Source organism: Nelusetta ayraudi, unplaced genomic scaffold, assembly GCF_046127955.1.
Source record: "Nelusetta ayraudi isolate G7.1 ecotype Tasmania unplaced genomic scaffold, CSIRO-AGI_Nayr_v1 ptg000084l, whole genome shotgun sequence".
Lineage (NCBI taxonomy): Eukaryota > Metazoa > Chordata > Actinopteri > Tetraodontiformes > Monacanthidae > Nelusetta > Nelusetta ayraudi.
Window position 1 is genome coordinate 75,650 of NW_027466134.1, and position 20,326 is coordinate 95,975.

General features: G+C 44.0%; 1 protein-coding gene across 3 annotated transcripts in view; it reads left to right on the top strand.

Annotated features, from left to right (window-relative positions):
- jak1 (Janus kinase 1) overlaps window positions 1-19,614 on the top strand; it is a 32,236-nt gene extending 12,622 nt beyond the window's left edge. For all 3 annotated transcript variants that reach the window (XM_076045341.1, XM_076045342.1, XM_076045340.1), the window contains exons 7-25: window positions 516-631; window positions 906-1,088; window positions 2,400-2,557; window positions 3,374-3,488; window positions 3,906-4,104; window positions 7,298-7,407; window positions 8,400-8,552; window positions 8,653-8,740; window positions 8,838-8,965; window positions 10,531-10,669; window positions 15,016-15,167; window positions 15,301-15,451; window positions 16,295-16,383; window positions 16,580-16,772; window positions 17,173-17,297; window positions 17,535-17,707; window positions 18,071-18,188; window positions 18,799-18,909; window positions 19,452-19,614. In XM_076045341.1, the coding sequence (XP_075901456.1) occupies window positions 516-631; window positions 906-1,088; window positions 2,400-2,557; window positions 3,374-3,488; window positions 3,906-4,104; window positions 7,298-7,407; window positions 8,400-8,552; window positions 8,653-8,740; window positions 8,838-8,965; window positions 10,531-10,669; window positions 15,016-15,167; window positions 15,301-15,451; window positions 16,295-16,383; window positions 16,580-16,772; window positions 17,173-17,297; window positions 17,535-17,707; window positions 18,071-18,188; window positions 18,799-18,909; window positions 19,452-19,565 (2,615 nt within the window). In that variant the 3' untranslated portion in view covers window positions 19,566-19,614. The remainder of the gene's footprint in view (window positions 1-515; window positions 632-905; window positions 1,089-2,399; window positions 2,558-3,373; window positions 3,489-3,905; window positions 4,105-7,297; window positions 7,408-8,399; window positions 8,553-8,652; window positions 8,741-8,837; window positions 8,966-10,530; window positions 10,670-15,015; window positions 15,168-15,300; window positions 15,452-16,294; window positions 16,384-16,579; window positions 16,773-17,172; window positions 17,298-17,534; window positions 17,708-18,070; window positions 18,189-18,798; window positions 18,910-19,451) is intronic.
- Window positions 19,615-20,326: the final 712 nt, after the last annotated feature.

Consider the following 20,326-nt stretch of genomic DNA (forward strand, 5'->3'; position numbering starts at 1 on the left):
CTGTTTTAAAAACTATGATACATAGTGTCACGGTGGAAAAAAATTATTTATTAACCATTATTCTCTTTTGGATGGGACAGAATAAGGGAGTAAAAGTTTAAGTATCTAGATAGTTAGGTCGGAGCAGGTTGATTACACTGACAATCCACCGAGCAACGTCAACAAGTTTGTTGACAGCCAAGATGTGCATTTATGCCTGGATTGTAAAAGCCAGAGGTCAAAGTCACATGATTTTTACATGAACACTTGCCACATTTGTGGCAGACTTGTCAGACTCCACGCAACTGTACATCTTCCTGTGTTAAATCAATGAGCCGTGGCGAGTGAACTCGTCGCTGTCGAGCGGTTCTGGTCTGGATTTGCCTCGTTAAACATCCTGGAAAAACAATGTGGTTAAGCCAGTGGACTATAGTGAATTCTCATGTTTCTTTCCAACAATCATGCAAATGTTTTGGCTCCAAGTCTGACTGCTGTGCTGCGGCCTTTTCCTCGCTCGCTCGCTCGCTTGCTTGCAGGGTACTACAACCACAGCCAGGCGCAGATCCAGAGTCAGAAGAAGGAGACGAGCAGCGACATGCAGGTGCTGGTGACTGGCACCGCCGGCATTTCCTGGAGGAAGAAGCCCGCTACGGTAAGTGGAACTGTCTCTCGAGTGCAATTTCACTCGCTCCAGGTCAAACGATGACGATGTCATTAACCCACGCCCGTGAACACCCCCCTTTGTTATGATTGCATCAGGAGTGTTCAAGGGTAAATGTTTAGCCGTTGGAAGGTAAACGGAAATAAATCCTCTCCGTTTCTGTGGAAGAAAACTCACTTGTTTTTTTGTTTTTTTAACAGTCTCAGGACCAAACGTCCTTGCCGTCTTTCACTAATTCCTTCCCCTGTGTTCCTCTTCACGACAGCCGTGCGTGATCCCCAAAGAAAAAAGCAAGTCCAAGAAGAACAAGGTGGACGGGAAGCAGAAGAGCTTCCAGAAGAAGGAGGACAACGAGGGCTGGGACGTCTTCTGTGACTTCCATGAGGTCACCCACGCCGTCATCAAGGAGAAAACGGTCACCATCTACAGGCAGGACAACAAGAGGATGGTGAGACACACGGACCCATCAGTGATCTTTGTCCCTCGATGAAATGGGACCCAGCAATGAATCACCGATGAGCTAATTTGTTTGGCTGCGGCTGTGGCCTCGCCGCCTCTGCCTGAATTGAATTGAATTGAATTGAATTGAATTGAATTGAATTGAATTGAATAGATTTATTGCTATTGCAAAAGAGATACAACAACATTTAATGCACTCGCGTGCTGGGCTCAGTTAAAAAAATACTACAATAAGTCACAATAAATATAGATATACAATCTCATCCTCAGTCCGTCACATTCATGGAGTCGTTCACTGTACCGTTCACTCAGTGCCACGCTGTATGTGTTGACAGATGTTAGTGGTTTATTTTCAGGTGAGAGTTGAGTATGGTGACAGCTTTGGGATAGTAACTGTTCACTGGCCGGATGAATGAAGTAACAGACAGCAGTCGTTTTTGGTTAAATTGCTTTTCATTTAATGTCACATTTTAAAGATCCGGTGTGTAGAACTTTTAAGGAAGCCACACTTAAAACAGTGTGTTTTGTGTTTTTTGGCACTGTCAGGAGGGCTTCCTTAAAAGATGGCGGCGTGAGACAGCGGCTAACTCGGAGCAAGACCTTTGCTCTATGTATATTCTTAGTAGTGGGAAATAGTAGGAAAACCACATTACTTTTATTGTACTGAGAGTATACATGTTTATTAATGTGGGCTGTATGCCGAGCTTTTACCAATATAAGAAAATCATAAATCACAACTTAAAAAGACACTGGACCTTTAATCTTCGTGTGAACCACAGACTTGTCACTCTGCTTCCTCGTGTTTCTGGCTGCGATGCGACAGCAATGGAAGCACAGGCAGCGCTGTGTTGCAATGTCAGGTCATCTTTTGGTTTAGTTTGAATTTGCGCTCTGCTACCACATGTCAAAGTAGCCTAGAATCACATCGTTATTTTTAATCTGCTTGCTTCGCCGCAGCATTATCTGACACGTCGTTTTCTTTATACAGTCGCCTGGGCCACTGCCTTGACATGTTTTTACACTTGCACAAACAAACAGACGGGCTACGTGCTCAGCTTGTTTTCCTTTGCCTCCCGTGAATGCAAAACCAGTTTGCTTTCTGCACGGCAGCCTCTGCTAATGGAGGCGTCGGCCTGCATGGAGGCGTCGGCCTGCGTTGTGAAAATGGATTTTGAGTTTGCTACTTCCGCGAGCCCTCTGGAGCTCCGCCGCTTCATAAATGCTTTTTGTTTTAATCACCTCCTCTCCGCATCTCATCTCTCTCTTTTTTTATTTTTTTCTCTTTTTTTTTTCTCCCCAGGAGCTGCAAATGGCCTCCGAGGGGGAGGCTCTGTCCTTCGCAGCTCTGGTGGATGGCTACTTCAGGCTGACGGTGGACGCACACCACTACCTGTGCACGGAGGTGGCCCCCGCCTCGGTGGTGCGCAACATCAACAACAGCTGCCATGGACCCATCTGGTTGGTAGCGACGCACGACACCTCTTCTCCTCCCCATTAAAAAATCTCTTGTACCAGAAATGACCCACTTGCGTGACTTGCATTCATTGAATTGAATGTGATGCAACAATCAAACCATTTGCTTGTTGATCCTTGTGCGCCTCTTACCTGTGCACGCTACCTGTGATTATTTGGTTATGGTATTTGTTTAATTGAATACTTGGTAGTGCAGAGGTCGCAGGATTACCTAAAATCATTTTTTTTAATTTTTTTAATTCTATTTATTCATCCTCATGTTATCTTTTAATCCTTGATATAAATGCTGGGTCGTAGACACTAAGCAATACTAGTAAAAGTACATTCCAACAGCCTTTCCAGACTCGTCACACTGGTAGTGCAAAGATGACTCCAAATTCTTTTTGATTTGATCATTTGATTGGAGTGTTTTGCTGAGGGAACCAGTGACCTGATGTGCTGCAATCCTTATGTGTTAATATCCATTGCTAAATATATAGAGTTGAATGATTGGGAATGACAGTGAACTGATTGACAATGGATTAAAGTAGCTTAATTAATAAGGCTGACATGGTGGCTTCCCGTTCAAGTTAAAATGAGAGCAATACTGGAAAACACCGTCTCTCATTGTGCCCATTTATTAGGGGTCAAACCAGAAACTGTGTGTGTGTGTGCGGCAGATACAAATGGCCAAACGACTCTAAAGCGAGTCATAATGTGATATACAACATTTGAGGCACCACGCTAGTAATCCTTCATGTGATTTCCCTGCAGCATGCTTCTGGTCTCTCATTGCATTTTTCTTCCCCTGCCACGTAACAGCACCGAGTATGCCATTCAAAAGCTGCGCCAGGAGGGCAACGAAGAGGGCACCTACATCCTGCGCTGGAGCTGCACCGACTACCAGTACATCATCATCACTGTCGTCTGCAGCGAGGTAGTTTGACAGACAAAAGAAATTTTAAAAATCAAAGCAGTCTGGAATTCGTTTAGAGGAATTGGGGCATAAAATTTGTTGGATTTGTTTTTTAGAATTGGTATAAAAATAAAAACCTGTTATTGCATTTGTCGCTTTAGGGTCTTCTATGGTCTTTAACTATTATACATATTGTTTGGATTATAAAGAAAGCATTAAAAGGCTTGTATTCTCTGTAGCAATTTAGATTCATTAATTAGCTGATGTGGCTATTTAGAGAAAGCAATGTAAATCACAGACATCTCTCTGCCATGTCTTCTGTCTGCAGTTTACTTGCTTGTAAGAAATATTGATTTTTTTTTGTTCTCTACAAATTTAGTTTGGCAGTGTTTCAGTGAAACGCTCTCACTCCCTGTGTTTCGTGTCCCCCCCCCCCAGTTTGACGTGATAAAGTCTTCCATCGTGCGCCAGTATAAAAACTTCCAAATTGAAGAGACCCCTGAAGGCTACCACTTGTATGGCACCGACACGGTTCGGCCCACCCTTGGGGAGCTGCTCCAGCATCTGGAGAGCCAGAACCTGCGCTCGGACAACCACCTCTTCCAGCTGGTGCGCTGCTGCCCTCCGCAGCCCAGAGGTGAGCTGAAAGACCTGGGATGATCACGTGTGCGATGCCGCTCCAAATTAAACTGCGGAAATGGGCGTTACTGGACGTTTAAATGTAAGAAGAAAAGTTTTTTTTGTTAACACGTGAAAACACAATGAGCTGAATGAGCTCTTTTCCTCAGTGTTTTATTCTGGCATACCCATCGATGGTTTGTTTCTCCAAGCGTTTGATAAACCGACACAACAAGCGTCCCCTTTTGTTTTTGGTTTGTAAAATCCTGCCGCCATGACCTTTTCTTGTATTGCTGGGATTTGTGGTTGGAGACTGGACGTGCTGCTCATCACAGAGCAGTCAACATTACTCTCTCTCAGCCTATTGCCGATAGAATGGAGCCGTGACTACGCTGAGAACTACAGAACAGCAGTTGTAATGAAATGAAATAGCAAAAATGCAATACCTGCTGCAAAAAGCAGAATCGGCTGTTTTTCATTGTGAATACTCTTAATAAGCAGCACAAACGTGAACATTAAACATGGGTCATTAGCCAAACAAACTAAAAATTAAATGTTAGATACATAGTTCTATAACTAAGCTAAACTATCTCTCTTTTTCAACAAAGCAAACCTTTATTATTAACAAACAAAGCTTTGATTGAAAATCTCGGTGCTATTTCACGCTGAATCCTCACTCCGTGGCTCAAAGGTACAGGAACCATGGTAACGCACAGATGAAAAAATCATCAGCCTTTTGCAGATTGTCAAGGAAACACTGAACTGCATTAAATAATAATAGAACAGAAATAAAAGAGTAGGTAAAGGAACAGGCCTGCAGTCTCTTTCTCAGTGACTGCAGTGACATACTGTAAATAAACACGCAGAGGCGGAGCCACTAGTGGCTGTCACAGTTATTACATCTAATAATGTTCATTTAAATTGGAAGCAGTTTCCCCTGGTGTGAAAAATACAGTTGTTTAAATTGAATTGAATGGTTATATATGAGCAAGATTACCTGAACACAACTTACCTTCCTTTTGTTGGGTTTTACGACATTTGATATCTTCTAATATAATGTGTAATATTTTCTCAGGGTGCAAGGAAGAAAAACTTTTTTTTTTTCCCAAAACGTGATGATGCGCGATAACTTTGACTCCAGTCACTGTAGGGTTTTTCTGCTGTACAGTTTGAAGAGTAACACTTTTGTGTAGTTTACAGCATTGCAACATCACAGCACGCAGCACGCAGCGTGCAGCCCGACATTGTCTTTCTCATGCGAGCGCTCCACGCAAAGGTGTTGTGATTGCCACCCCAAACCCCCTCTGGTCTGCGAGGGGCACGGCAGCAATCTGCAGAAAATAACCTCTCTTTTATGTCAGATTTGATCCTGATAACAACCCCTCTTTGTGTTTGCGCGTCTCGGTGAGCGAGCGTGGACGCGAGAAGCAGCCGTGAGCTGCGCTTGCGTTAGTGTGTGAATTGGTGTCAGGAAGGAAAAGAGTTGTAAATGTGGGTTTCCGGAGCCAAAGCAGCAATCTTTTTTGTTTACTTTGCTCAGGAAGCTTTGTGTGCCTGTGTGACGGATGCGTTGAGACGCACGTTTTGCGTTGGATGTTACCAGAGTGCTGTGTATTTATCACGTCTCAGACGGCGTCCTGATATATAGAATAGAATGCAACGCATGCACTTTAATGATCACAAATTGGGAAACTACATTACTACTATTTCTACTACATACTACGAGATTAGAATACCATAGTACTACATACTGTTAGTACGGTTTGTGCAGTTTTTTGATTTTTCTTATTTACTAAAAAAAAAATAAAAACTCATACATGCAGTATATCAGTTGACTAAAGAGAGGCTAAAAGGTGTGTCCCAGTTTAAGCAGACACAGAAAGGGTGCATTGCAATGCGTGAAAGCTGATGTCTGGGGTGCAAGTTGCACGTATGTTTTGTATCCCTGTTTGCATGTCACCGAGTCGACCTCTCCACACGCTTCGAGTAGAGGCGAAGTTTGCACATATACCTTTTTCCCTGTTTTAACCACAGTTCAGTGTGGTTTGTCACAATTTCAGACGCCCACACACACACACACACACACACACACACACACATACACACACACACACACACACACACACACACACACAAATAGCACAGGAGGGAGGGGGGGATAAGACGTCCTCCCACACGCAGCCGCGCGTGCGCAGCGGTCGGACTGAATTTGTACAGCAACGCAACCTGAATAGCTGCTGGAGTCGCCGCCGCCGCATTGACGCAACCATAGAGAGCGCTCGTCACCACATGTAAACAGAGTTCTGCTTTCACGCCGTAGACTAAGAAAAACCAAACAATGGTGCCGGCGAGCGCCTTTTGTTTTGTTGCAAGTCTTGCAAAACGACAGGCGCTACAGCCGGAGCGTTCGCAATTGGTGCATCGCTCCTGCTTTTGTTGTTGTTGTAGTCGTCATTGTTGTTGTGCGAAGGCAGCGCAGCCCTGAAGTGCAGATAATGAAATAGTTTTAAAAAAACAAAAGTGGATGTCACAGGGAAGGACGACGCAGCTGCGGCCTGAAGACAATCTTCTTCCTTATCGCTGTTGCACAAGCGTTGGTGGTTTTAAAGTCCCACGGATGCAAGATATTGTTAATTAATGTTTCCTAACAATGTCAGATTTGTCAGCACTCTTGAATTGATATATTTTCTGTATTGTTGTTTTATTATTATTTTTAACCTCTTCACGTACCCAGAGACTGAAAATGGAAATGAGCTAATTAGCTCAATCTGGTACAAAACATCTTGCTCTAATCTGGAGGCTAGTGTTGCTTTGTTCATTGTCCCTGAGACAAACACTGAAACTTAATGAACTAAACAAATGTAATGTATTTATTACTTGTCATTAAACTCTGCAGAATTTTTTAAGCTCACATACACTTCTGGAAACCAGTAATTTGTGACGTCACAAAGGGCACTAACGCCCTGTCTGACACCGGTTCAAGGTCAGTTTTCAAAGTCACCCCAAAGTTTTGGTTGGCCAACTTTGTGGATAGTGACTCGTGCAACGGCTGCTCCACTAGAGTCTGAGACGAAAAATGAAGAGCTGAAAACGTCGATGAGTGGGAATGTTGAATACAATTTATGTCCAGTACAGTTTTTTATTTGCACGCTTTTGTTAGTGTTTTTTGGTTTTGTTTGTTTTGTTAATGTTAAGTTTTGTTTGTGTTGCAGAGATTTCCAACCTACTGGTGGTCACCAAAAACAGAGCGCCTGCCCCCCAGACGCCCATGCAGGAGAGTCAGTTCATCTTCCATCGCATTCTCAAAGATGAGATTAAACAGGTAAAACTAAAGCCAACACTCCTCCCCTGTCCTAGAAAATATTGGTGAAAATATGTTTTTACATTTTTCAGTGGTACATTCACAACTGTAAAACCTTCCAGAACTCTGGCTTACCTTTATTTTAAATATGGTGTCGGATGACGACGACTAAACAAACGGCAAGCGGGCACAGACAGCAGGTCCGTCACTGATAGCGGTCCCCTTGGAAACACGACATCCTACACAGCGTTCTGGTAACAGAAAGGCGACCCCTCCAGATTTAGGGTTACATCCCACATCATTTTAGCCAACGCCAGCATGTCCAGCTCGTTCACGTGAACACACTGGCGGCATGAAACATTTCCCTTGCTCTTGAGTGAGTGAGTGAGTGAGTGAGTGACAGTGAGCGGTAACCCTTTTATGGTAACAGCTGAGCCTTTCCTTTGCTCTCTATACCAGCGTTTTTCAAACTTTTTTGAGCAACGGCACATTTTTTCCATTGATGAAATCCCATTGCACACCACCAACCTATATATTATAAAATTACACTTTTTAAGCCCTAAGAATGACAATACAGTCTCTTAATTTATTTATACTCGCATAGTTTGGAACATAGGCCTGTTTGGATGCACACAAAGCTAATATCCTGGGAGGAATTGAATACAATATATTCCAAATTGGGAAACCACACAATTGAGGGAGGAAAATAGGCTCACATTCCTTTTAAAGGAATTTACTCCACAATGGAATGTTTTTTTTTTAGTTTTTTTTAGACCAATTAAGTGAAATTGGATAATTTTTCACAGCACACCTGACATATCTGTTAGTACACTAGTGTGCTGAAGCACAGCAGTGGGAAAAGAAATCTGTTCTATACAACATTTGAACAAACCGCTGTGTTTTTCAATGAAGGTAGTTCAGGGTTGGCTGCTGCTTTCAAAAAGCCAAATTTCAAATGCTGCACCAAAATGTTTTTAACGCATGTCTTCCCGCTTTCTGCCGGCGTGAACCAGGAGGAGCACCTCGGCCGAGGCACCAGAACTAACATCTACCAGGGCACGCTGCGGGTGAAGGGCGAGCAGGACAACGACGAAAGTTACATCTCCAGCCAGGAGGTCAAAGTGGTGCTCAAGTTGCTGGGTTCGGGTCACAGGGACATCTCCTTGGTGAGCTTCTGCAGCTTCTGCCAGTCCTGCCATTCTAGTACGTAAAGCCCAACCGGTAGTCAACGCAAAACCCTTGGTCCTTTCCTCCCCCCCCCCCCAGGCTTTCTTCGAAACGGCCAGCATGATGCGACAAGTGTCCCACAAACACATCGTGCTGCTCTACGGAGTGTGTGTCCACCACCAAGAGAGTGAGTGCCCGTTTGACTTTGCTCGGTGGTTCGGGAGCCAAATGAGGTGAAGTACCTGAAACTGAAATGTTTCCGTACACATTTGCGTGTGTCACAGACATCATGGTCGAGGAGTACGTCCAACACGGACCACTGGACGTGTTCATGAGGCGCCAGCAGAACCCGCTGACCACGCCCTGGAAGTTCCAGGTGGCCAAGCAGCTGGCCGCAGCTCTCAGCTACTTGGTAAGAGACGGAACAAACGCGCGCAAAAACAAAGGCGTATCAGAGTGAAACCCAGTCAAGCCAATCGTTTTATTTCTCCGTAGTTGCTCGAGGCGTATCCATAAAGTGTCGGGCAAATTTCAAAGCCATGTTTCCAGTCCATTTAATTTCATTTCCTTTTATTCCGTATCATGGAAACAATTATTAACCTCTAAACACAAATGATTCCACAGTTGTTCCAGGAAGAAACAAAGTCTTACCGAGCCCCTTTCTTAGAGCAAAGTTACAAAGTTAAAGCAATAATTAGTTAGATGGTCTGTGCATTAGAAATTCAACTTGTCACTTGTATTGATAAACTGTAGTTATTTCTTTCTATAACCAAACACACAGAGCAACTCATCACTGACCCAAAAACAAAATAAACGGATCAGCAGCAGAGCTAAAGATCCTACGTGTCCGCTTCACGTTGTTTTATTACTTTGTCTTACATTTTCTTAAACAGATAAATATTAGTAGAAGCTTTTTCATCTTGTGGTTTCTTAGTGGTTTGTTCATATTCGCAAGGCTAATGCTGACACCGTTACGTGGCTATCGGAAGCAGAAGAATGGAGAGCGAAGTCCCTGTCAAGAGTGACTTTTCTCTGAATGATTCTGTTCAACGCTCTGGTATCTTCTGGTCTCCTCATCCAGTCAAGACAGATCTGTTAATGCTACTGTATCAAAGGAGGGACAAAGCTTTCGGTTTTAAAAAGGGAGGCCAACAAGGAAGTTCCCAAAACTTGTGTTCTATTGCTTGGCCAACAGGAAGCGCCCGAAGTTGGTTGCAAAAAGGCTAAAAATGACTGGCTGTCAGTACGGAAAGTAAAAAAAATAAATAAATGAGCAAATAGGCTCTAATGTCCATTTTGTCTGATTTGATCTAATTTGGAGTAAAGCTGTGGGCGCAGCTAAAGTTTAGTGGTCAACTTCAGTCACTCTACCAGCGTGTGGGTGGGTATTATGGCACACGCTCACCTCTGGCACCGCCCATACATCCAAATATGGAATCTTACAATTTAAAAACAAACTAGCAACTCAAGATGGCGTTGACCCAGGAACCAATCTCTAGGCTTGTGAGCGCCTATTCACAAACCAGTGGATGGTGCCATGGCACCATACGATGGTACCGTACAATGGTACAAGTCAGCAGTTCAGTTTATTTTATTTTACAAATCAATTAATATGCAAATGCAAATGCAGCACAGGCCAGCTGAATGTTCGCATTGTCAGAGTGAATTCTGCAAACGCATGAGCTCTGATCGGAAAAAGCACAAACTTTATTGTGACCAGGAGGAAGTTGTTTCAAATTCTGCAGTTTGCGTGCAACATTTGTGTTCTTCATCCGCATTAGTCTGACAGTGCTGATTTGCTCGGGCTCATGACGTCGGCCTGGTGTAGCGATATTTATGTCATCACTCCGTCCTACCAAATAAGTGGAATTAGTTTAGAATGATGCCCTTTCCATCTCATTTCTGACACACGTTTATTGCGAGAGGGATTGTAACGGAAGCTCGCTAATCGTCCTCCATCGGAATGTGTGTCTGCAGGAGGATAAAAAGCTGGTGCACGGCTTTGTTTGTGCCAAGAACATCCTGCTGGCCAGGGACGGGCTGGGTGAGGACGAGGGAGGGCCCTTCATCAAGCTGAGCGACCCAGGAATCCCCATCACGGTTCTCACCAGGGAGGGTAAGTTCTCAGCGCACTTCCTCTGCCAGGGCGGGTCAGAGTGAAACCTAACCAGCACTGAACAGGCCTCAGAGTGACTTCCGTTTTCCTTTCCAAGTCAGCTGTGAAAAGAAACTCAAATAGAAACAGTCGGTACGTTGGTAGATGTGCCAGTGGTTTGGTCATTTTTTTCCTGTCTCAAACACAGCTGTTCTTGTCAGCGTGTTGCCAAGTATCAGTTTCCATTTCTCCCATCATCCTTTACAGAAACCAGTAAAAATCATAAGTCCAATTTTAAAATTCAATGGGAATTGTTTAGAAGAAAACAAAAAATATATTTCAGATCCAGCCGAAGTTGTCACAGTTGCAAAGTTTTTGTTGCACAACCGACAGACACTTGGCGCATTTGGTTCCATACACAAGTAGTGGAAAAAAGTTTTTGGACGCTCTTAGAATTTTACTCAATCCCAATTATCATCATGAAATATTTGCCAGAGAATAATTTTGGTGTGTTTAAGGAAGTTTGGCTGCATCAGAGGCTCACAAACACATCGATATTTTTGTTAGTAACACAAAATAAGAACACTAAATTCTTGTAGTTTGTCTACTCTTGCGCTCTACGTCAACTTGCTGAAACGCCCGTGTATGAGCAGCGTGTAGGTCAATGTCGGTGAACTGCACTGAACCAAACTGCCCGCGAGAGACCAAAGACCGATTCTCAGCGCAACACAGTTCATGACAGATGCGTGAGGTGTCCGAAAACTTTTCTTCACCGTTGCATAACGGCGAACCGTCAAAGCTCAGCGAAGACAAGGTCGTCTCTCGGGTTGCACATCATCCCCTTCCCTCCCCCGAGCGAACAGCCTCATATTTCTTCCCGTCGATTCGAGCAAGATGCCGCGCGATCAGATACAAGTGCGACTGCACAGATGGCAGGAAAAAATACCCAAAAAACCACAAGAGCGACTGGAAATGCTCATCTGAAAAAAAAAAAAAAAAAACTTGCGGCCACCAAACATCCCTGGGGGAGTCGGGGTAGGAGGAAAAGGAGAAGGAGGAGGAGGAGCCGCTCCCTGCATCTCTCTTCCCAGAACTGGCAGCGTTTCGGCCTCTGTCACATTGCTCAAGAGCACATCTTCCAGCTGCTTCTGCCTTCACATATAGATTTGATTAAACCTATAGTGGAGAAGGGGCGGAGCTGGTGCAGCGTCCGTCTTCCCGGCAGAGCTCTGCTCATCTTACCCCAATCATGAAATCTGTTCATCCATCAGCGTTCTATCTTTCTGACCTCCCACTTTGTTTGCACATTTTCTTCTTCTCTCTCCCTGCACTTGTATGTCCCCCACCACTCCCTCCCCCTCCTCCTCCTCCTCCTCCTCCTGCTCCTGCTCTTGTTTTCCGCCACTCTGCAGCTGGGTGGTTCTGTCTGACTTGCACACACTTACCCACTCATGTTATGGATTTTTCTTCTTTTTTTTCCTTCCCCCTTGGCTAAAAAGCAAATGGTGGAGGTCAGCGAATCAGTTGGCTCACTTTCCGGTCAGAGGAATGCATCTAGCCCAGCTTTTAAAATGAAGTGGATGCGGCCAACATTTTAAATGGACTTCTACTCCAGTCTCTATTTTATTTTGGAACTGTAGTATATGTCATGCCAAATGAAACAACCAAATACATTTCTTTCATTGTATTCTTAAATCTCTCATTTAAGGTCCAGTGTGTAGAATTTGGCCAGATTTATGATTTTTATTTTGGAAAAAGCTTGATCTACTGCCCATAAATACATTAATAGAAGTGTATACTCGTAGTACAGTCAGAGTAATTTGGTTTTCCTATACCCATAGAACGATTCCTCATATATGTATATATAAGAATATACATAGATCAAGGGTCTTGCTCCCATTTATTTGCAATCTTGCACCGCCGTATCTCTAAGGAAGCCTGGTGTGGACAATCCAGCCCGTCTGACAGCACGTTTTGTATTTTGGGTGACTGCTCGTGTCCTGAAACAAACCGCTGATGAAGAAGGTGGATGAGGTATCCAAGTTTGTGTGTGAACGCCACTGTAGTTCACTGGCAAACTCGGGAGAGAGGGATGGTCAACGAAAGAACGCTGCAATCTGACCACTAGATGGCAAAATTGTACACACTGTACCTTTTAAAAGCGGTCAGACTGATATTTCCAGTCTTGACGTTCATCAGTTTCCCTCTACATTTCTCAAAATTAAATATCTTATCTTAAAAATAGTTTTAGTTTCTATTATATTTTATTAATTATCATTACTTATTCAAGTGTGTAGCTTTGTTTGTAAAGTGTCCTTGGGTGTCAGAAAGGCACTTATATATAAAATTGTTGGGGAGGAAATATCTAGGCACAAATAATAATATCTCCCCAATATGTATTCCGTCGTTCCGGTGTTAAGATGAGGATTTCAAAGTAAAGTACATAATAATTAATTTAATCTGACTCCATTTGATAATAATAACTTTACTTTTATATCTTCATTGAGAGAAAGACTTGATTAACAATTAAGAATATAGACTCAATAATAATTAAATTCTCGTGATCTGACATTAGTCTTCAGTTCAGGGATGGCTTATATAAATGAACAAAACTATTCAGTTTGTTCATTAAACATGGAAGAATAGCCTTGATGTCTGGGTTGGAGTATTCAGAGGTTATTGAACATGATACCCAATCTTATCTGTCCAACTCAGAGGTTAAGGGTTTGAATAATGTCCAGTGAAACTTACCATATAACTAAGGTCTTTGGGATTCTGATTAATCCCTATCTTAGTTCAGTGATGGCAGATATAGACAAAGCATTCAGTGACCTTCTTAACATGGAGGAACAGCCCAGACATCTAGGTTGAGATATTATACTCAGTCTTTTCTATTCAACTCAGAGGTAAAGAGTACTAGCATTACTCAGATAAATCTACCATATAACTGAAGACTAAATCAACATCTAATGTCAGATTATTCTCCACATAGAACAAAAGTCTCAACAAATTGATATTGAAGGGAAATGGATAACATACCAGTTTATTGCGATGTCCAGAGTAAAAATGCAGCAAAAATGTAACAGACCGGTTGTGTAAAAATGATGGTAAGCAAATCAAGAAGTCAAAGAAAAAGAAGAAGAAGAAGAGAGAGAGAGTGGGTGCCAGAAAAGGAGATAAAAAAGAGAGTGCACGAGATTCTTGCTCTTTCCCTTAAATATCCTCCCAGAACAGAGACACCTCTAAAAGGCATATTTAAAAGATTCAATCAAATACTCTTCCTACTCAGGAACCTTTTGGTCATCAGGGGTTATCTTCCACAACAACAATAGATCACCAAGACCTTCATACCTCTCGCACTGACACTCACAACATTTCAAAGGAAAGTTATAAACAAAAGGCAGAGACAGTCCCTGAATGCAAATCCAACAAACCCAAGGAGATACCTTTTGGCCCTCGGGGGTTCCTTTCCTGCGACATGTAAATCATGTTAGTTAATTACAATAGGTGAGATTAATACAGTTGTAACTTCCATTGTTAAAGAAAACACTTCGGGATGTGGATTTGACTGTCTTACAAAATGTATTATCATTATTATTATTATTATGAATAAATAGAATGGATATTTGACTTGAGGTCAGTTGTGCAGACAGTGTTGGGCAACTCTTCATGTGAAATGACAGACATCAAATTCACCTTCCTCCTATTGACGAGAACGTGAAGATAGTTGCACAGTCTCATATAAGCTAATCGTGACACCACACATTTCAACACACTTCCTGTTGATGTACCTTTGAAATGGCGCCGTGGCCTGTCACAGTGCTGTGGTTGTTCCCAGCGTCCTGCCACGGTAAACCAACTTTTTGCGAAAAACACTTTGCTGTCTGTCGCCGAGGCGCCAATGTGAGAAAGGGTTTTCGAGAACTTTGGCAAACTGCAAGATGTGCAAAGGTTTTATCAGTTGCTCCGCTGACCAGACCAACACTTTTTTTTTTTAACCTTTTGATAAAGAACTTAGCAACAGGCTGCCAGCAACCGCTGTCCGTTCGCCTCTCCAGGAGGCTGCTCCAGGTGTGAGAGAGCGTGTAGGCTCCCTCGTCCCGGTTCATCGTCCCCGGGCTCTGTCTTCTTATCTCAGTCGCCTCCCTGATCCAACGCTGGTGTTTATTGTCGTCTGTGTGAATGACTCTGGCCCAGTCCCAAGCGAGTCTATCTTCTAGTTTTAGCGTCCTCAGTAGAAGAGGGTGTAGAAAAGCTATCTGAGTTTTGAGCGAAAACAAGGCATTAATCTAAACCCATGCAACAGATAACAATGCATATCAGCTGTGATGAGAAATTTCAAAGGGGTCTTTACTTAATTTTTGCAGAGTGCGTGCACCGCATCCCGTGGATCGCTCCGGAGTGCGTGAAGAATGTGTCGGCTCTGGGCGTGGCAGCAGACAAGTGGGGCTTCGGGACCACGCTGTGGGAGATCTGCTACGATGGAGAGGAGCCGCTCAAGGAGAAGAAACCTGCCGAGGTTGGAGGCTCAGTCGGACGGCAGTTCTGCCGCTTCGCTCCCCCCCCCTTTTTTTTAATTTTTAAAAAAAAAAATTTTACCTTTTACTGTCAGACGTCAAAAACTCTTTGTGTCATGTGTCCGTCCTGAGCAGAAGGAGAGGTTTTACGAGATGGAGTGCCAACTGGCCACCCCGGACTGCACGGAGCTGGCTGAACTCATGACCCGCTGCATGAACTACGACCCCAAGAAGAGACCCTTCTTCCGGGCCATCATCAGGGACATAGACAAGCTTGAGGAGAAGAGTACGTGTGACAGGAAGTGTCCGTTCTCGCCTCTGATTTGAACGTCTCCAAAAAAAAGCCTTGTTTCAGCCTTTTTTTTGCTTAGGGTGTTTTCCAAAACTTGAGTCACACGTATAATTACGACGGTGTAATGACTTTATAGTGGCCCTAAAAAAGCAGGTGCAGGTTTGAAACCGTGCAACGGTTGCAACACAGCCTGGAGTTTTGCATGTTTGCCATCTCTTCAGCCAGCGAGCGGTGCAAAGAGAGAGACAGAGCGAGTTGTTTACTCAGTTCACAGGATCATGAGGAAGTTCACTAGGTGCATTATAGCTGAAGTTCCCCCTCAGCTGGGCCCCGCGGGGGCCGTCGCAGGCTCTGTCATCCCACCTGCTGGCTTGAACTGGCACTGCAGGCACACAAAAGACCTACACCAGTGGGTCTCAACCCACATTTTTTTCCTTATAATGAAGTCATGACCCAAATTTATTCCAGAAAAATAAAAATGCAAGCCAATTTTCTATCATGTCTAGTAAATAAATTATTAAAGTTATTGAATTGAATTGAATTGAATTGAATTGAATTGTGTGTCCTGCAATATAAACGGCCAATATTTTCTCTCTGTCTTTATACATGCGTATTTTTTTTTTGATAAAAAATAAAGAAAGGAGGGGGCGGGGGATTGCACACAAAGCCGCAACCCAATCAAAACAGCTCTCTGACCCACTTTTGGGTCGCGACCCACCCGTTGAGAGACGCTGTTCTACACGACTTTGAAAAATTGTGACGGTTCTTAAATCTCAGTTCCATTGAATATGACAACGCCATTAATGCTGCATTGTCCTGTGTTACCGTCCCCTTCAGACCCATCCATCAAGCCCAAGCCCACAGCCGAGGTGGACCCAACCGTGTTTGAAAAGAGGTTCCTCAAGAAGGTCCGAGACCTCGGAGAGGTAATGGCTCCTGCTGTCATCTAATCTGTGACTTTGCAAGATCTTTTTTTCTTTCTTTTTTTTTTTAGCTTTGTATTGGTGCAATGCGACCGCTGTGGGGATTTTTTTGAATGTCTATTTTCATCCCAGGGTGGAGGAACGAGTCCAGTAACGATTTGCGTGCTCACGTGCAGTTTGTCTCGCCTTCCTCGCGCAGGGACACTTCGGCAAGGTGGAGCTGTGTCGCTACGACCCGCGGGGGGACAAGACCGGCGAGCTGGTGGCCGTCAAGTCCCTGAAGCCCGAGACCCGCGAGCAGCAGAGCACCAACCTCTCGCGCGAGATCGAAATCCTGAAGGCGCTCTACCACGAAAACATCGTCAAGTACAAGGGCATCTGCCAGGAGGAAGGTGAGCTGGAGCTGAAGTGGAGTCAACATAGTGCCCATAAAGACCTGTATACTCACAGGACAAAGTCATTTGTTTTTTTCTACCCTTGGAATGGTTCTCTTATATATAAGAATATATACAGAGCTTGCATCAACATTTTCTATTGAAGCCCACCTGACAGTTCCCTAAATATGAAACACACTGTCAGGTGGGCTTCCTGAAAAGTTTCACACACTGTAGCTTTAACAAACAAAAACAAAAACAAAATAACACATAAAATATCTTTGTGAGCAGTTTTAGGTTTAGAAAAGCACACAACCTTTCATTTGTAGATGAGAAGAATTTCAGTTGCTGAATCTGTGCCAGTTTTTCTTCTTTTTTTCTTACCTCTGATTGCATTTCCCTGTGAACGTGTTTGCAGGCGGCCAGGCCTACAAGTTGATCATGGAGTACGTTCCACTTGGCAGCCTGAAGGAATATCTCCCCCGGCACAAGAAAGTCACCAGCCTCAACACTCTGCTCAACTACTCCATGCAGATATGCAAGGTGAGACTTGTGCTCGTCGCACTTCCAGCAAAGGAGCAAACTGTCGTTTTAAGCAGTCGTTGGCCAGGTGTCGTCAACACTGAAACAGTTCAACAGCTTTTGAAAGCTTGGGAGAAAACGTCCCGAGCCAGAGTTGCCTTCTGGACGTGTTGTTCATTTTGTCATCGGCTCTTTTAACTCCGTAAACGCAACATTGACGTGGGACATTTTATCCCTCCGTCTATTTGTTCTCCTCAGGGGATGGAATATCTGGGATCTAAAAATTACATCCACCGCGACCTGGCTGCCCGGAATGTGCTGGTGGAAAACGAGAAGACGGTGAAGATCGGAGACTTCGGTCTGACCAAGAGCATCAAGGACAACGAGGGCTATTACAAAGTGAAAGACGAGAACGAGAGCCCCGTCTTCTGGTGAGTGAAGAGGAGGGAGGAAGAAAACCTCTCTAACGCCCTGAGGTCCAACTTAGTTAGAAACTGTGGTGCAGTGCAACTGATTAGTCATCCAATGATTTATCATTTTGTGAGATTAGAAATCGCTTTTCCTTAGAATCAAGAGACCCAGCACATTGAAAACACCAACCGACAGTGGCTGGAACAATTTATTGCATATTTGTTTAACGAGGACAAATGACATTTTCACAGTTTGTCTCATCACACCAGTAAGGTTTTCAATGCTTTATGCCAGGCTGTCGGCCCGCTGTGTGCCGTACTTGTATCTACAGTCCACCGCCTCAGTGGCCGAGCTCTCATGCTGCTGCGCTGTCTGTCTTTCAGGTACGCACCAGAGTGTTTGACCCAGTGCAAGTTCTACCTGGCCTCAGACGTTTGGTCCTTCGGCGTGACCATGTATGAGCTTGTCACCTACTGCGACAACACTAAGAACCCCATGACGGTCAGTGCCAAGTGTGACCCGCCAATAAAAATTTCATAGATAGATGGATACAGATAGATAGATGGATACAGATAGATAGATGGATACAGATAGATAGATGGATACAGATAGATGGATGGATACAGATAGATGGATGGATACAGATAGATAGATGGATACAGATAGATAGATGGATACAGATAGATAGATGGATACAGATAGATAGATGGATACAGATGGATGGATACAGATAGATGGATACAGATAGATGGATGGATACAGATAGATGGATGGATACAGATAGATACATCTATAGATAGATTTATAGATGGATGCAAATGGCAGAAGTGAAAGCCAATAGATTGAGCATCACAGCATAGACACTGTTGCTCATGCAGCAGATGGTGGAACAGCAAATATTGTAACAGCGCGAGTCGGGCCAACACTGCCACAACAACAACAAGAAAAAAAAAATCGACAACAACTGTGTCAAGATCTCCGTTTCGAGTGCCGTCGCCCTCCTGGTGGTCTGTCACTGGCAGTCAGTCAGGAAGAAACACCTGAACAGGTGTACACAGTGAAAATGAGCTCTTGACCATGTATGAACAGCGTGTTTCCTGTGCGCACGCAGTGCTTCATGGAGATGATCGGCCGCACCCAGGGACAGATGACCGTCATGCGCCTGGTGAGGGTGTTGACCGAAGGGAAGAGGCTGCCCTGCCCTGACGGCTGCCCCAAGCCCGTAAGAAACTGCTCACACTCATTCTCTCACACACACACACAGATTTAGCTTCGCTCGTACATAAAAACGAAGGCGACGTGAGTCACGCGCTTGATTCCATCAAAAAAGGGTGAAAAGAAATCGAGACTTTGAAAGGAAAAGACGTGAAAGTTTTCATTGGATTCTAGTGAAGCAGCGGACTGGGAAGCAGAGCGGCTGCAGCACGTCACTTGTGTCTGTGAAGGTTCTCAGTCAACCCGGTCATTTGAATGTAGAAGGCTTGAGTTGGAGCAACTGGACTTGTTCTTGCAACCTTCAAGACATTTCACTGCTCATTAGAAAGGCTTCATATGGAGTCCAATTGCCCCTCTACATTAGGACCTACTTGTAGGATAATAATGATAATAATGATAATAATAATAATAATAATAATAATAATAATAATAATAATAATAATGATAATGACAACAACACAAAGTTAAAGGCAACCAAAAAAACATGCTTATTTTTCCCCCCGCTCCACTCACTGCCTTCTTGACCTGGTGTGCTGTCCTGTGGAACAGGTGTACGAGCTGATGCGCAGGTGCTGGGAGCAAACGCCCGAGAAGAGGATCACGTTCACGGCCCTGATCAAGGATCTGAACAACATGCAGCAGCAGCCGCAGCCCACCGACTGAACTGCAACCCTGGGATTTCTGCAAGGGGTGGTTTAGGGTGAGTTGGGGTGGGAGGGTGTGGGTGGGTGGGTGGGGGGTTGGGGAAGGGAGACGACTTTGCAAGAAGGCCGAGGACGAGCTGGAGGGACGAAGAGGGCGACGTGCGCTTCACGCAGCTTCACAGTGCCGAGGAGAGGCACGAGAGACCCACAGTGATGCTCCTCCGTCTTTCACTTCCATTTACCTCTCGTTTTTATTCTGATTCTTTTCACTGGCTGATGGATGATGTCACCAGTGTCCCCAGTGCTCCCAGGTCTCGCAGCTTGTCCAAGGTCCCATATTAAACCATTTCCAGGCCTGTATTTTCCATCCCGGACTCAGGTAGAGCAGCCTTGCATGATTAGTCCCACCAGAGAAACTGTGGAGGGTCTCTTGAAAACAGCCTTCTGCATCAGTGCCCCTCCATAATATAACATCAGAAAGGGCTGGCTTTCATGAGTGTGGGTTTTTTTTTTTGTTTGTTTGTTTGTTTTGCACACACTTTCTGCAATTCTGAGCAACGGAAAGAAGCAAAGGGTGGACTTGGCTCATTTCTGCAGAGTTGTTTGGCAATTTAGAGACTTGCATTGTTGTCAGCAAACATTGTTAGGAAAATGTATGCATAATATGAGGCCTTTTAATGTGACCTTGTATCCAATATCTTAAAAAAAATATATACATCTATTAAAAAAAAAAAAAAAAAAAAAAAATTAGCCGTCTGCATCGTTGGGCAATGTCACCGT